Here is a 17,009-nt window from a genome sequence, read left to right as displayed (position 1 = left end):
AGACGGCTTCGGCGGAGGTTCGGGGATGCCGCCAGGACACGGGGCGGTCCCCCCACTCACCTGTGGGGTCCACAGCATCGCTCGCCTCAGGGACGGAGGCCACCCTTCGACAACCGGGCGCCGAAATGTCGTCATCCAGGTTCGCAAGGAGTCACGCCCCCTGGCCTAGGCTGGAACGCGCTGCAACCATTGCCGTGGGCAACCTCAAAAAGCGCGCGCGCAAAACGAAGCTTGGCCGGGTTGTTGATACCACCTCTGAATATGCGTGCGCAGTGGGGGCAGCTCCGCCCCTTAGGCCTAGCCCACACTGTATCCACGGCAAGGACTGCGCGTGCGCATAAGGAGTGGCCCTTTATTACTGTTCTCGAGGTGCGCCCCCTAGTCGGGAACCCGCGCAAAACAATTACACAGAGTGTATTGACTGCCCTTCCTCCGACAGGCATTTATTGAGTGCCCACTGTATGCCAGGCAGTGCTCTGGGTGCTGCTACCTAAGTGAGAACGAACGATGCAGCCGAGCAGGGAAGCCCTGATCGCCGAGGAGCGGGTGTCTGGAGTCGGTCACGTATCCCGCACACTTAACACACCTCCCGGCACGTAACGTGTCTGCGGACAGAATGGCCGAGGGGAGACAGAGCCCTCCCTGCCCTCCGGGGTCGGACTGCCGAGGAGGCCAGGCGGTGGCGCTCCCGCGAAGGGAACTCCGGCGGGGCCGGTAGAGGGCGCTGCGGGAGCACACCGTGGGGCGGGGCCGGGGGCTTCGGGGACCGAGAACAGGGCCCAGGGCCGGGGCCGGGGCCGGGCGGGGCGCGCACCTTCCCGGGGCGGCGCAGATGGCGGTGCCGGGCTCCGGGCCCGGGCCGGGGGCGCCCCAGGGTCTGGAGGTGGCTCTGCAGAAGCTCGCGCTGCGGCGGAAGAAGGTGCTGAGCGCCGAGGAGACGGAGCTGTACGAGCTGGGGCAGGCGGCGGGCGGCGCCATCCACCCCGACGTGTTCAAGTGAGCGGGCGCGGGGGATCTGCGCTCGGCGGACCCCCGACACTCCTGCCTCCCCACCCCCGCCCAGAGTAGAGTCGGGGTCTTGAGGGAGGCGGCCACGCCTGGTCCGGGCGAGGAGGGCTCCCTGCGCACCGCGTCTGCCCCCTCCAGGCTCCTGGTGGACCTGCTGAAGATGAACGTGGCCCCCCTCGCCGTTTTCCAGGTGCTCAAGTCCGTGTGTGCCGGGCAGAGGCTGGCGAGCGAGCCCCAGGACCCTGCGGCCGTGTCCCTGCCCACATCGAGTGTGCCTGAGACGAGAGGTCAGACTCGGGCCCGGTGCTCCCTGCCCTTGTGGCCCGTGCGGCCAGGTGGCAGGGGCGGGGAGGTGGGCAGCGCCCTGCGCGGTGCGGGCTTGGCCCTCAGTGGCCAGGCCTTTCTGTCGATCTTCTCCCAGGACCCCCTGGGCCATCCAGGGGTCGCCCCTTGAGCTCCAGTCCCCAACTTCGGCTTGGCTGCCGCCCTTGAGAGAGCACCTCCAGATCGGGTGGGCTCAGAGGGGGTGCCCCAGAGAGACTCGAGTAGGCTGGGCCTCATCCGGGACTTTCGCTGCCCCAGACTCTTCTCACCTCTGGGCTCCTGCCTTCACTCCACAAATGCGAGAACAAGACTGCTTTGGTTCCTGTTCTCACGGTTTGTACAGGCTCCAGGGACGTGCTCAGGGCGTGGCCTTCTTGCCACCCCCTCACCTGTACCCCATGCGGTCCCAAGTCCTGCTCAGGAATCTGGCCAGCTGAGCTTCCCTCCTCGGGTTCCCACGAGAGGGGGTCAGGGTGGCAGCCCCTGGCTGCCCTAGACGCTCAGGGTGCAGAGGCCTGAGTGGTAGAGCACTGGGCTTAGGTGTGAGGGGCCTCCTCACTCTCAAGGGTCATGATGGGGATGAACAGGTGCTGGTGACCAGGTGTCATGGTGGAGCTCCAACTGCATCCTCCCCCTGTGACACTTCTGCTCCCGGTGGCTATCAGAAACCCTCTGACATGCAGCCAAACCTCCTGGGGTGGCTCCTGGGCCAGAAGCACCAGGGCTTTCACAGACCCACCCACAGGGGCATGGCCTGCCCTCCACTCAAATGTCAGCCCCATCTCGGGGTGAGTGCCAGGGCCCTGGGTACCCGCGTTCCCCATCCTGTGAGGCCCCGGGCACTCGAGCGCAGTCCTCCTCACTGACCCATGCTCTCTCTGCTCTCTCTGTGTCTCTCTCTGACCTCCAGAGGCCTCCTTTCTCTCTGCCAAGAACTGTAGCCTCCCTGCAAGGCCCTCCTTTTCCTGGGCCCCAGGGCCTGCGTCCTCTCCCATTCTGCTCCACGGCGCAGCTGCCACACACTTGCCTCTCTCTCCCGGGCCCACCAGCTCACTTGCTGCCCATTCTCTCCTTTTACAGCTTGTGTTTATTGGTTGATCTCCGGGGGTTGGTGTGCTTTCTTTTTTCCATGGAAACTGCCCTGGCCCCCAGAAAGCCAGAGCAGCTTCGAGCTGCAAGGGCAGGACCCTCCCTGCAGGCCATCCCTGCCACGCAGCTTAGAGACCAAGGACAGGATTTCACAGCTCGCTTTATTAGAGACAACCCGCAGTACTTCTGGAATGGGACCAACACCCCCTCCCCTAGAGGCTAACTCTGCTAGGTGAGACTTGTGCTCTGTAGAGGTGCCCCCACCCCCAGAGAACAACAGACCGAGGGGCAGGGAAGGGGCAGCGTGGTGCGCTGTGGAGAGCAAAGCCCTGAGTGTGAGAGACACCTTGGCCTCTTAGATGCTGTCAGCCACCTGGATGGGCAGCCTGGAGGACAGACTGTGACTCCTCTTTTCTGCCTGGTTCCTGAGCAGGCGATACCTTCCAGGTGTTGCCGTGGGTGTGTGAGGGAGGGCCTGAGATCCCACAGGTGCTCTTGGCTTTGCCCTCCTTCACGCCCCTCCCCACGTCGCCCACCTGGAAGTTCCAGGTGCCACCTGGAGCTGGGGCCAGGGAGGAGTGGGGAAGGGCCGAGGGGCAGGTCAGGGGAGGGGTGGGTGGATTAGAGGCTGGACTGAGGAATCGATGGGTGAGTTTCCAGAGGGAGGGAGAAAGGGGGAACACAGCCCTCCTCACTCGAGGGGGTGTTGGGGCTCCCTCAGGACTCTGGGTGCCAGGCCGGCTCCAGTGCTGAGGGCGCAGTGGGACTGCGAGAGGGACATGCTCTTGGTCCAGGGAGGGAGAGGGCTAGATAAAGCGACGGTAACAGGGACGGGGGGAGGCCAGTGCAGCTGGCCTTGCTGGAGCAGTAAGGGTTCAGCAGGTGGGGGGACCAGCTGCAGTCTCCTTGCCCTGCAGCCCTGCAGGTGGGGTGGTGGGGAGGGGCTGAGAGAGGAAGGGCAGGTGGGAGGCAGATGCGGAGCCTGGATCCAGGCCACTGGTGGGAGCTGGGCCTGAGCTGGGGGTGTGGGGAGAGGGAGAGAGCAGGGAGTCAGGAGGTGTGCCGTGGGAATGGCGCTGGGAGCACTGGCATAGAGGGGGTGGGAGGATCCGAGGGGGCTCTGAGGGAGGTGGGGAGGAAGCCCCAAGCCCGGGCGGGGATGGGAGTGGAGCACTGGGCTCCACAGGGTCGTTTTCTCCTCAAGTGCTCAGGCCTTGGGTCCTGCTGGGCTGGGTGGCCCGCAGCCAGGAGTCCAGGACACGGAGGCCCTGGGGAGATGCCTGGTGGGGTAGAGGGCAGCCTGGGAGGGGTTTGATGGGGAGGAACGGGAGGGGAGTGGGCTGATGAGGGGCCATGCCAGGAATGTGCTGTGGCCGAGAGGCAGAGGCCACCAGACAAGACAGCTCTCTGAGGCCACATGTCACAGCATCTGTCACAGAGACCTTCGGGCCACCTCATTAATGGTAGGATCTGGGGTGGAGAAAATAAAGAGCTGTCAGAGTGACGCCACTGTGGGGCCCGTGGTGGCCCATGAGGATGACGGGGGTCTGGGGCTGTGGGCATTCACTGGCCTTAGGTTTCCCACAGAATCGGGGTGTGCAGTTGCTCCAGACCATGGGCTGGACCCCACTCAGGGGCTTGACTCTGTCTGGGTTTCTGACGCTGGCCATCGAGGTGGCCTGTGGGGACTGTCACCAAAAAGCTCACTCATTTCTGCCTTTCCCAGCAGAAAAGGGGGAAACAGAAGACCCTGAAAGCACAGGGAGATAATGCTTGTCATGGTGAGGATGGGGGTCACTGAGGAGAAGTTAAATGCAGTGGAGTGCTCTCTGTTGAAGTTTAGGGAAACTGGACGTTTTAAAAATTTAGGGAAACTGGACGTTTTAAAAAGACGTCTGTCAGGACGTGTGAGACGAACTTGGTGAGCAGAAGCCGTGAGCCTCACGGGGAGCTGCGCCGTCCAGTGAGGGAGCCACAGGCCCCGGGGTTGGTGCGGGTGAGACGCGCTGGGAGTGTAGGTGCAGAGCGCATGCCCGGATGCTGGAGGATCGGCACAGAGGGAGTGGACCACCTCACGAATAACTTTCATATTGACTCCATGCTGAAATGATCATATATTGGATGTTTGGGTTTAATTAAAACATATTAGTTAAATTAATTTCTTGTTTCTTTTTACTTACTAGTAAGTAAAACGTACTAGAATTTAGTACTAAAAGTACTTTAAAAAGTACTGGAATTTTTACTATTTAAAATTGCACGTGTGGCTCGCATCACATTGCTATTGGACAGCGCTGCTCCAGAACATTCACAGTCACGGCTGTGTGTGCACGTGCAGGGTGGGGTCACTGCGCACGTCCACATGGGAGAGCACCTTCCCAAGAAGCAGAGGCTCAGTTCAGGGTTAAAAGTGCACGTGTGCACGTCCATGGTGCACGTCAGTCTCTGTCGTCGTGTCTGTAATGTGTTCTGGAAGCACTGATTAAACCCCTACTGTGAGCCCGGCCAGAGAGGCCAGCAGTACTGGCTGGTGGGTGCAGACCTTCTGGGGCTCTCAGCCAGGCAATTTGCCGCCCTGGCAGCCGACTCGCCCTGGCCACCACCCTGCCTGCTGGCCTTGAAGACCTCGGGGCGGCCCACAGTGGCTCCCGCAGCGAGGCTGTCGTCTTTTCTTTCCTCTCCTCATTTCTCAACCCTCCGTCCCCGTCCTCCCCACCCCCCTGTTCTTTTCCTTCCTCACACAACGTGCGTTCACTGTACTCTCATGGCCAGTCACTAATATTCTCCCTCGTTGGCCCCACTGGCCCATTTCCCCACGAGGGGGCGCTCCCAGCACGAAGGAGCGAGACCGCTTTGGGGGACAGGCAGGAAGGGATGGGAGCAGCAGTTCCCAGTGGGCTTTTTACAGATCATCGTTGTCAAGCGGCTCTGCCAGGAGAGCTGGCAGGGGATGGTGAGTGGGGATCACGGGGGCCACACCACAGAGAAATGGCAGAGTGGGTCCCACCGGGTCTGGCCAGCCCCTCAGCTTCAGGGGCTCCCTGCATCACGGGTGCTGACAGGCTGGTGCGTTTTAGGGTTTGCTTCATTACCGTGTCACAGAGCACTGAGCGGCCACAAGCTGGTTTGGGGGAGAGGCACCAACGTTGAAGACACTAAGCCAGAGTGTTTTAACATTCAGTGATCGCTGTCTGTCTTTGATGCCTAAGAGGGCCCCTCAGGAATTGGGCCTGGGAGCACTACCCCACCGCGCCCCACCCCAGCCTGCAGTCACCCTTGGCTCAAGACTCACCCTCCCTTCCCTCTGACCCTAATGACCCCTCCAAAAGGGAGCTGGGGCAGGTGTGACCAGCTCCAAAATGTCCCTAGCTGGGTCCCCCAGCAGGGCATTGCTGAGCAAGGTTTAACAAAGCAAGTCTTTCCATTGCCAGACCATCTAGACCATTCTCAACCTCCCCATCTCCATGGGGAAACTGACAAGACCTGATTGGGTCTGCTCCCTAATCCCAGGAGCATGTGATTCCTGAAGGGCTCCAAGAATCACCCACAGTGGGATGATGGCCTGCTTTCCTCGTTAGATGGTTTCTCAGTGCCTTCTGTGGCTCAAAGTTACATTGGTTTCTTATTTCTGGGGTTTATAGGCCTTGTCAGATTTAAACATGAAGGTTATTTGCTCTTTTCTTCTTTCCTGTCATCCTTGAGTTTCCAGAAGGGCCAGGTCATTATACTGAGGGGGAGAGGAAGCTCACCTGTGTGGCAGGCTGAAGAAAAGCTGGCTTCAAAGTCAGGCCCACGTCTGAGAGCCGCCACTTGCTGGGGGTGAGCTGTGCCTGAGCTGTACTTCCGAGTCCTTCAGGAAATGCCCCTCATGGAGAGTCCGTGGGCCCCTAAACTACCAGGATTAGGCCAGAGGCTACAGAAGACCTACCTCTGCCTGGCCTGGGCTGGGGCGGGGCTGTGGCCTCAGGGGGACACTAGCATGTTGGGAGATGCTGCAGGGTGGTGGGGCTTATGGTCTCGTAGGACACGGGATCCTTGCAGTGGGGACCAGAATAGTGGCATTTGTACCAAAGGAAATGGGGGTGACGGTTCTCTCTGTGTCTGTCTTTGTGAGTCACTGGTAGGCTGCGTTGGCCTAGCTTCACCCCACCACACGTTCCTGTCTGCTCCCCATCGGCTCTGGGTAACGTTATTACATCTTTGTCACATCAAGTGTATGTAAGACTTGATTGTGAAGCCCAGGGAGGCGAGGCCAGGAAAACCTGAGCCCTCAGAGTTCTAAGCATGACGCCACTGTAACTCTCCCCACCCACCGGACAGCAAAGACCCCTGCTCTCTGAGAAAGAACTTTCCAGAAATTCTCCTAAGAAGGGTCATCCCATCCTTGCAGGAATCCTGGGGAGAATTCAGTTGTCAGTATTAGCATGAACGTGAGTCTGATGTCCTTCTGGAGGAGCCAGGGTCTGCAGTCTCAAATGCAGACACCTCTGCTTGCTCAAGGTGACAAATGGTGACACAGAAGTGACCTAACAGGCTCCTAAGAAACTTCCTTGCGTCTTTTCTGCAAGAACTCACACTTCCCTGTTGCAGCCTATTTGACTAAGAATCGGGATGGAGTCTGGGGGTCAAGCAGGGCACATGTACCCTGGTCAGAGCCCACAGGGCAGACCCTGCTAGGCCAGAGTGGAAGAGAACCCTGGCTGGGGCAGGCCTAATGGGGAGGGACTGTGACCCTGTGGGCAAGCCTGTTCCTGGGCATGTTTTGTCCCCATGGGGTCCTCTCGGTCTCCCTGATGCCAACACCACCCTGAGTCCAGGGCAGCTACTCCTTTAATCGAGCTCTGGCCCAGGCGTGGCTGCAGAGCTTCCTGGCTGTCTTCACAAAAAGAATCAAGTAAGCAAAGGACACATCAAGGAGTAGCTGAACCTGTGGGCTCCTATGTGGAGCCTCCATGTAAGTGTGACTACCTCATGGTCAGGGCGAGGCTTGAGCGGTTGAGCCTCGGCAGGACCTGTCATGGGACCCGGGAGTGACCCTGGGAGCAGGAGGCTCGACCATGGAATGTGTGCAGGATCCTGAGGGAGGGTGGGAAACGTGTGAGAAAGAGCTCTCCAGATGGAGATCCCAGAGCCTGACTTCCGTACTTGATAACTGACGTGCTTCCTGATCCATTCAGATGTGGGGGATCCAGAGAGGAGGAGAGGGGAGAGGGCCTGCGGGGGGAGACCAGCGGCCCTGCAGGGAGCCGTCCCATGCTGCTGGCGGTCAGGGCCGACCGCCTGCGCTTTCCAGGGCGGGAGTCACCAGGCTGAGCTCCCCTTCCCCTAAATTGACCACCAGAACATCCCCCATCGCTCCTGGCATTGCCTGCGTCCTAGGAGGGCCTCCTGCACTCTGCTGAGGACTCTTCCTGGATGTGCTGTCTCCAGGTGGTGCTCAGCCTCAGGGCTGCCATAGGACCCCCAGCTGAAAGGACTGTGACAGAAATGTCCTCAACATAAACGTTGCTCAGAGAACACAAACACAGTAGGTGTGCTGTGACCGTGGGGCTTGCCCGGGTTCCTGACGGTGGTGTTGTCTGCTCAGGGAGAAACAAAGGCAGCAGTGCTTGCGGTGGAGGCCGGGCACTGGCAGAACGCGGCGGCCGGGAAGGATCCAGCCAAAGGATGCCCCACCAGCCCAGTGACACCAGGCTGCCCAAGGGGGGTGGACCGGGGGAGAGCCCCGCTGGGAGCAGCACCTGAGACGGGCAGAGACTTCTCACACCACCCAGCTGTGGGCTCCCCAGCCCCCCAGCAGAGGCTCTGTGTGGCTTCCTCCAGTTGCTGATAAACGTTTTTGAAAAGCAGGGTCATTCAAGGCATTTTCTGTCACTTTTTGAATATATCAAGGCACAAAGGTTTAGAACTAGTTCTGTGTGCTCGTCCTAGTTATGCTACAACTGAACTAACCAAGTGACTTAAACCAGTGACTTCACCCTCCTGGACCTCAGGTTCAGGTCTGAAGAGAAAATATCCGTATTCCGAGGCCTTTAATAAACAGACATCAACACGTTTTGCTTAAAGTGAAAGGTACATCACTTTTACTGAGACCACGGACAGTGGGGACAAAGATGAATTGTGTCGTGACCTAGAGCTTTTTTAACCTTCTGTGGGTCATAAATGCTGTGGAGAATCCAAAAATCCCTTTCCCCAAAAAAATGTCCTGACCTTACACGTGACCCACAGTTTCAGGGATTTTGTGGACCCCCCACCCCTTCCATGGACCTCAGATTTTGAAACTCCAGTTCCAAGCTTTTATACTTTAGTACACATGTCCCATCAATGGAGAAGCCTGAAAAATGGCAAATTCAATGGAAAAACCTAACTCAGTTTTCCTAGGATTTAGTAAATCTTTAGCCTTTGAAACCCTGGGTAGGAAATTCTGACCATCTCGCCCCGGGTCACGTCACGTGAGCAGTGGCTCCTCACCAACGTAGCTGGTGCTCCACCCGCTCCAGCAGCGCAGCGCTGTGCGGCCCGGACCAGCCCCCCACGTGGCCCGTCAGGTCGGGGGTCCCCCCACTGCTGTGGGCAGATGAGTGTGTCCCCGCCGAGCACCACGACAGACAGAGGTTTAACACAGAAACTTTAATAGGTGAGCACACCTGTGACGTTATAGTGGGGAGGATACACAGGGCTGGCCGCCAGCCACACGCGCCCACTCAGTACTCTTCCCCTTCTTCGGCCTCTGCTTCCACGGAATCCACGCCCACCTCCTCGTAATCCTTCTCCAGAGCCGCCAGGTCCTCGCGGGCCTCAGAGAACTCTCCCTCCTCCATGCCTTCCCCCACGTACCAGTGCACAAAGGCTCGCTTTGCGTACATGAGGTCGAACTTATGGTCCAGGCGGGCCCAGGCCTCGGCGATGGCGGTGGTGTTGCTCAGCATGCACACGGCCCGCTGCACCTTGGCCAGGTCTCCCCCGGGGACGACGGTAGGGGGCTGGTAGTTGATGCCCACCTGCCAGAGAAGGGGAAGAAAGCACTCTGTGAAGCTTCTGGCAAACCCAGAAATGGTGGCTGCTTTCATGGAAACAGAAGACACACAGGTCCCCTCTGGTGACCTGGGAGAAGGCTCGGTTCACCCTGCAGGCTCTGAGCCCTTCTTGGTGCCAGGCAGGGAGCCAGGAGAGCAGGGTGCTGGTTTCCAGACAAGGAAAACAGGGAAAGAGGAGCCCCAGAGTCGGCCACCCTGGCTGGGTCCCAAGCTGCCTGAAGGGCTGTGTCCCAGCAACTGTGACATGTGATAGGTGACAGGACTGTCTTCCTTCTGAAAAGGGACACTGCTTTGGATTCTTTGAACGTTATTTTCTCCACAGGCTTCAACAAGATGGGGAATAATTTCCATGGCTGAAACATTTTCCACCCAGATTCAGAGTACACAACTGTGGTGGTATCAGGAGGGAAGGTCATGCCCCTTGCTTTCCCACCAAACAAGCCAGCCTGTGCAGAGCAGGGTGACGGGCACACCGTCAGAGGTCCTGGGACTGCTGTTACCACTGCACTAGGAGGTGGTTGATGTGTGTGCTAAGTAGGAGGAAGGATTGACATTGTAGGGCTGGGACCAAAAGGGAGGCATTCCAAGTTTCAGATCTAAGAGACAATGTGACCAGAGGTTTTGGCAGAGAAACGCAGGGTCAGCTGCAGCCCAGGTCAGCAAACCTTGGTGTAAAGGGCCAGATACTACATATTCTAGACTGGGTGAGCCACGCGGTCTGTTACAGCTCCTCAGTTCTGTCTTTGCAGCAAAAGCAGTCACACCAACGCACCAATGAGCAGGTGCGGCTGTGTTCACACACAACTTATTTACAGAACCAGGCGGCTGGTCCACCCACCATGCTGACCCCTGAGCTAGAGGAGGAGGACCAGAGGAGGAAGGCCTAGTTCAGAACCACCACAGCAGGCCCAGCAGAAGCAGTGAGGGTCTGAGCTAGCAGAGGAGGCCGGAAAAGTCTCACGGAAGCACAGTCCTGAGGGAAAGAATCCACAGGGTTCGGTGACCAATGATTGGACAAAGCTGGAGAGCTACAGCAAGGTTTCTGTCCTGTATCCAGCGGAAAGTGGGGACACACTGTGGCCTGAGGCAAACTCAGGCCAGAATTTCTAGGCTTACCAAGAGAAAAATAAAGATGTTGCCATTTTCTCCACAAAAAGATTCATGATAGTTTTTCTTTAAATCCAACACTGCATAGGATATTTGAATTGGAGGTAGTTTCTACATACTATGGAATGAAGTAAGATTTAGTGACAACAATCAGTTTATAGTATTTCCCTAATTTCAAATATCCACATGAATTACCAGGATGCCCTGACAATGCCTACATTTCTCAAGCCAACCTACATTTCCTACAGTAATTCTACCAGCCAGAAAAGGGAACAATTTCCGGAAGAGAAATTTCCCAACAAAAGGGAAAAGTGAACAAAAATGCTTCAAAAAATTCTCTATTCTGTTAAAAAAAAAATACTCTCACCGCAGATCTATAGTGTGATGACTCAGGAAGGAAGTTCAAATGATGCCACTGAATAAATGATCACTCTGGTTCCCTAAGTTATGACCAAGAGCCGAGCTGCCAGGGAATAGGAGAATTCTCTGCAAAGGGCAGTGTTCTATTGCCGGGTCTGCTGCTTGCTAACAGGTAGACCCACTCCAAACCACCCAGTCCTACCTTAAATCCAGTTGGGCACCAATCCACAAACTGGATGGTGCGCTTGGTCTTAATGGTGGCGATGGCTGCGTTGACATCTTTCGGGACCACGTCCCCCCTGTACAACATGCAGCAGGCCATGTACTTGCCGTGGCGAGGGTCACACTTGACCATCTGGTTGGCCGGCTCAAAGCAGGCATTGGTGATCTCGGCCACGGACAGCTGCTCATGGTAGGCCTTCTCAGCTGAGATGACCGGGGCGTAGGTGGCCAGGGGGAAGTGGATGCGGGGGTACGGGACCAGGTTGGTCTGGAATTCCGTCAAGTCCACGTTCAGGGCCCCGTCAAATCGCAGGGAGGCCGTGATGGAGGACACGATCTGCCCGATCAGACGGTTGAGGTTTGTGTACGTGGGCCGCTCGATATCCAGGTTGCGCCGACATATGTCGTAGATGGCTTCGTTGTCCACCATGAAGGCACAGTCAGAATGTTCCAGGGTTGTGTGGGTGGTCAGGATGGAGTTGTAGGGCTCCACCACGGCCGTGGAAACCTGGGGGGCTGGGTAAATGGCAAATTCGAGCTTGGACTTCTTGCCATAGTCCACCGAGAGGCGCTCCATGAGCAGAGACGCAAAGCCAGAGCCGGTGCCACCCCCAAAGCTGTGGAAGATGAGGAAGCCCTGCAGCCCCGTGCACAGATCCGCCTGAGAGAAAGCAGAGAACGTGAGCCAACACCTGCAGAAGCCACACCGCGCACCTCCAACCAGCCACAGTCACTTCTCTTCCTCTGCAAGATCATACGACTCACATCCTCCACAATGAACACACATAACACTTAAGGGCAAAGCAGAGCAGACGTTAAAGATGTATGGTGCACCGCAGCCACACTGGAGAGTCAGACTGTGGACTCGTGATTCTGGCCTCAGTTTTGGCAAAATGTCCTCCTGGTCACAATCCAAGGCATGCCCACCCTTACAGGACAATGTCCACAGGAAGCCTTCTCAGCACTCTTCTTACCAGTTTGCGGATCCGGTCCAGGACCAGGTCAACGATCTCCTTGCCGATGGTGTAGTGGCCTCTGGCGTAATTATTGGCTGCGTCTTCCTTCCCGGTGATCAGCTGCTCCGGGTGGAAGAGCTGCCTGTAGGTCCCTGTGCGCACTTCATCTACAGAGGACACAGGGGCCGCGAGTCTTTAAGGCCTATTGTTAACTCACCAGGGTGGACAGATTCGCGACTGTTCCATTCTACCAAGCACATGCTGTTCCTTGTAGGTCGACAACATCAGTGTCTCCTAGGAAAGTCTCTGTGTAATACACAGACCACAGCTGCAACCTAGGGCTCTAGGAGAGAAGAGTAAACTCACAGTACAAATGCGAGTGTGACCGGTTCCCAAGGAAGGGAGTAGAGCTCTCACACCCACACACAGGCGATTCTACACGTGCATGATTCTTCATACCTGTAGCTACAGCCAAGGGTATAATTTAAAAATCCCTTACATACTAGACAGTGACCAGGTCAGCATGACTTTTACTGGGCAGTCCCATCAGGGCACCCTATATGACATCCTATCACCTCCTGGGTGGCCACTGAAAGGTGCTCTCTTTGCAGCTCTCCTTGGAAACTACTTCATACTTCTAATCTGAAGGAACCCAACAAATGTTCTATACTTACCTTTCTATGTCTAAGATGCAGGTCAGGACTCGTGCACCAGCCTGAGGGAGCACACAGCATTAAGGACGGAGCAGTGCTCAGGCACCCTGCAGAGAGGGTCTATACAACCTGGGGCTGAAGTGGCAATGACCGAATCTATCCCCAGCCCATCTTCCTGCTGGCCCACCTTACAGTAGGTTTTTCTAAATTAGGAGCCTGAGTCCGACAGACATTTCAAGCACTAACCTCCCAGTTTCTCCCCTAACGTGGCCAAGGGGATACACTTGTACGTTCGTCCTTTCTACAGAGAATTCAAAAGAGCACACATGGGGCTTTAGCGAGGCTCTCCCACCCTCCCAGGACAGCCGCCCTGAGTGCCCAAGTACCTACCGACCACGGTGGGCTCCAGGTCCACAAACACTGCTCTGGGCACATGTTTGCCAGCCCCAGTCTCGCTGAAGAACGTGTTGAACGAGTCATCACCACCACCGATGGTTTTGTCACTTGGCATCTGACCATCGGGCTGAATTCCATGTTCAAGGCAGTACAGTTCCCAGCAGGCATTGCCAATCTGGACCCCCGCCTGCCCCACGTGGATAGAGATGCACTCGCGCTAGGAACCAGAACATAGAGGTGAGAACCTCATCTTCAAGGCAATCGTCACTCTATGGCATGCAGAACATACGTATGCGCTTGAGAGCGTCTACAGATTTCCCAAACCTCATTTCCCACAAGGCTTATGTGACCATTTTATGTGAAAACTGACATGCTCTAAACCACCACCCTAGCTAGTTAGTGCCAGAGTTAGCCCAGAACCTAAGTGTTTGCTACTGTACAAAAATTAGGTTATTTTAAAACATGGAAGCTGAGTAATGTCAACAGTAAACTCCACATTATGGCTAGTCACATAATTCTCTGAAGAATATAGCAGGGGCCGGCCCAGTGGCATAGTGGTTAAGTTCACACGTTCCGCTTCCTCAGGCTGGGCATGGACCTAGTCACCGCTGATCAAGCCATGCTGAGGCAGCGTCCCACGTAGAGCAACTAGAAGGACCTACAACTAGGATATACAACTATGTACTGGGGCTTTGGGGAGAAAAAAAGAAAAAGAGGAAGACTGGCAACAGAAATCAGCTCAGGGCAAATGTTCCTCAAAAAAAAAACAACTAATGACTGCTATATGAAAAAAAAAAAAAGGAATATAGCAGTTTGTGCTTGTGTCTGACCAAAGAATAAGGTAGAAGATGATAGAGTCGGGAAGGAAAAGTGCACAAGGACACAGGTCACCGTGGGCCAAGCACCAGCGGTCACTGTGTGTGTGTGTCTCCCAACTGCCCTCTCGATCTACCCTCTGTTGTGCTCCATCCAGCTCCAGGCTCCCGGAGGCTGACCACATGGTTGCATCAAAGGGCTTCCTTGCCCTCTGGCTTCCGCTTGCTCCAGCCAGTGGCAGGCAGCAGCAAAGACCTCGAGGTTAGAAGAAAGTGAGGGCAGGTGCTCCCTCCCGGGCTCCCTCCTTGCAAAACATCCAGGGGTTTCAGGAGGCCACTTATCAAGGCCACAGGTTTCAGCAGCCAGCGCTCCTCATAAAGCTGCCCTGTCAACTTCTAGTGACCACTCCCTCCCCTCCCCCCTTCAAGCCTAGGAGGTGATGGCTCCAGACACCCCGAATGCTGGGACACTGCACTGCCCTTCAGTGGTTTCCTGAAATTCTGGCCATTCCTTTATAAACAGTACCTTTTAAAAGATTCTCCCCAAAGTACCTATTCTGAATGTACCATCTCTTTCCTGCCGGGAACCTAACTGTACAGACTCGAACCACTTGTCCAGTTGTAGACACATCATCCTTACAAATACAGAGAAGAAACCAAATGAAACTTGAGGTCTCCCGCCCACCCTAAATTCTAACGCACAATCCCAAGAACTTGAAGTCCTTTTGTCTACTATACAGGCACCAAACTCAGAGTCATCAGGGCATCAAAGATGGACATAACCCAGCAATCCCCCCATACCACCCCAGAAGGAGGCATTCAGTTCCAGAAAGAACTTCTCCAGTGACAAGGAACTCCCTCCTCCAGAGGAAAATTCCTCAACACTCTGGGAAGTGCTCTGGAATCCACCCAACCACACCATTTTCAAATCCATATTATCGTTGTGCCTTCCTTAAGTCCAGACACCCTGCATTTCATGGACTGTCTCCCAGGAGGCCTGATGTGGCATTCCACGCCTCAGCCCCAGTGTGGTCAGAGTCAGCTCTGTGACCTGGGGAAGCCCCCCAACTTCTTCATTTACAGAATGGGGGCTGGGGAGCTAAGTGGTCTGCAAGGCCACTTCCATCTGATTATCTAACCAATGACATAATCAAAGCAGTCAGGAAAATCACTCCTAGCTTTCAACAGAAAACCTTAATTACAAATTCATGGCCAACCTCACCTGGATCATTAAAATCTACATTTCTTTAGTCAGCTCCATCTCCTCTCTGAAAAAATTATTCAAAACTTCCTGTGATCTTCTCAAACTCCAGACCAACTCCTCTCTTGATATTCTTGGAAGATGACCTCATTCCCTTCCTACCCAGAAGATTCACCTTCCTGCCCCAAATGTGCAAACAGACCCTTCCGCTCTCCCCTTCCTTTACTCTACAATGAAGCCGTGTTCTCCTGTGAATGAGCCCTTGCTCCTACTGATCCCCTACCCAGCAAGGTCCTCAGAGGAATCAGGGTGGAGTTCCCAGGCCGCCAGGGGTCCACAGCCCTCTGCAGGGCACAGGGAGACAGAAGCATTTCACACTAGGACTAGGAGGTTACTAGTCCCTCCACTGTGTTGACATTCGCCCTGATGGTGCACAATCAAAGGTGGACACAACGGCTGGCGCCTGAGCCCGAATCACGGCAGTGGCACCAGACTGTACCAGTGGTCACTGGGTTCCTCACACTTACGCGCTCAGAGCAAAAAGAAGAAAAAGTAAAGCCAGATTCACTTAAGGTGTCCCTGATGCAGCAGAGACGCTGATTAACTGTACTAAATCTCTCCCTGGAGAACGGCCACAAAACGGAAAGTAGGGACGCGGCACCTGTGCACAGGCCGAACGCAGCGGCTCGGGAAGAGCCCGGGCATTTGTTTGAGTCGCCAGCTGAACTAGCTGCTTTTCCACGGAACGCTGTTTTCACTCGCAAGGACTGACAACCCGGCTGCTCAGACTTCGGGGTCTGTTATTTACGGTAACGTGCTCCTTGCAAGTCAGTCTTTGTAAAGCGGCTCATCTTAATCTCTAACGTGAGCAGCCCCGGCAGACACGACCCCACGAACACGGGCTCTGGGTCCTCGAGAACCTGCAGTCGCGGAGGGAGGTCCGAGACCGCCCCAGCCTTCGGGACCCCAACACCGTCTGCGCTCCCGGGGCCCGAGTCCAGGCCGAGCAACGACCCGCCGCCACCCGGCTCCTGACGACCACGATGTCCGGGGCCGCGCACCCGCACCCCTTCACCGGACGCTCCCACGCCGGTCCCCACCGCCTGGGCCGCACCCAGAGGACGAGCCTGCCGTTCGGGCCCCGGCCTCGCGGCGCCCCGCCGCCCGGCGCTCCGCTCGCCAACAAGCCGGGCCGCCCGCGCCCTCTCCCCGCGGCCCCCGGGCCTGCCCCCGCCGCCTCACGTGGCGGCTTCGTCCGCCCTCCCGCCTGGGCGTCCGCGGGGCGACAGTGCCGGGGTCTCACCATGCTGAGCTCCCCGCCGCCGCAGCTCCTCGCCCTCAACCGCTCCTCGCCCTCAACCGCTCCTCGCCCTCAACCGCTCCTCGCCCTCAACCGCCGCCGCCGAGCGCGCTCCCCAGAGGAGCCCGCCGCTGCCCCGCGGCCATTGGTCCCGAGCGCCTGGGGGCGGGCCGACGCCGGGAATCCTACTTGCCATTGGCTCTTGCTCGAGTCGCCCAGTGTGGCGCTTTCTGATTGGCTGCGGCTTTGGCGGGAAGGTTGGGACTCGCCGAAGGCTGAGGGAGGGCCCAGCGATCCCGGGCGTCCTCGGACCTTAGGTTCGGGCGGCCGCAGCGCCCCCTGGGTGGGGCACAGGACCTTACCGTGCACGTGACCCCCCGACCTTGTGCTGCTGTCCCGTGGCAGGGCGCCCCAGGCCCGCTCGCCTCCCTGCTCCTTATTCGGGTCTTTGCAGACATGCCTGCCCGTCATCTACCCAAAGTCTGCACCCTCTTTCTTGTCTGCCCCTTTACTGGTGCAGAAAAGCCTTCCCATCCAGCGCCCA

The 17,009-nt window shown here is 56.9% G+C and overlaps 2 protein-coding genes across 2 annotated transcripts in view; both read right to left on the bottom strand.

Moving 5' to 3' along the window:
• Positions 1 to 224, bottom strand: part of LOC147912417 (cationic amino acid transporter 4-like) — a 32,426-nt gene extending 32,202 nt beyond the window's left edge. Inside the window, exon 1 of the mRNA XM_087423894.1 lies at positions 61 to 224. The gene's annotated coding sequence lies outside the window, so the exon portion shown is untranslated. The remainder of the gene's footprint in view (positions 1 to 60) is intronic.
• An 8,811-nt stretch (positions 225 to 9,035) lies between these two features.
• On the bottom strand, positions 9,036 to 13,722 carry LOC101399009 (tubulin alpha-3 chain). The gene is made up of 4 exons (XM_087423884.1): positions 13,144 to 13,722; positions 12,119 to 12,267; positions 11,125 to 11,805; positions 9,036 to 9,419 (listed from the first exon to the last, which is right to left on the bottom strand). Exons 1-4 carry the CDS (start codon positions 13,262 to 13,264, stop codon positions 9,123 to 9,125), a joined length of 1,248 nt encoding a protein of 415 aa, XP_087280010.1. The 5' UTR covers positions 13,265 to 13,722; the 3' UTR covers positions 9,036 to 9,122.
• Positions 13,723 to 17,009: the final 3,287 nt, after the last annotated feature.

This window comes from Ceratotherium simum, chromosome 35 (genome assembly GCF_057802395.1).
Source record: "Ceratotherium simum simum isolate JZ-2026a chromosome 35, ASM5780239v1, whole genome shotgun sequence".
NCBI classification, from domain to species: Eukaryota; Metazoa; Chordata; class Mammalia; order Perissodactyla; family Rhinocerotidae; genus Ceratotherium; species Ceratotherium simum.
This window is presented reverse-complemented; position numbering and strand designations above follow the sequence as displayed.

What these genes read in the sequence shown, in the direction of transcription:
- LOC101399009 (XM_087423884.1), bottom strand. Translation starts at nt 13,264, where the DNA reads ATGCCAAGTGACAAAACCATCGGTGGTGGTGATGACTCGTTCAACACG. An exon ending in TGGACCGGATCCGCAAACTG is followed by an intron (nt 11,806 to 12,118) that starts GTAAGAAGAGTG and finishes GCTTTCTCTCAG; the next exon opens with GCGGATCTGTGCACGGGGCT. An exon ending in GGTGCCCAACTGGATTTAAG is followed by an intron (nt 9,420 to 11,124) that starts GTAGGACTGGGT and finishes CTTCTCTGGCAG; the next exon opens with GTGGGCATCAACTACCAGCC.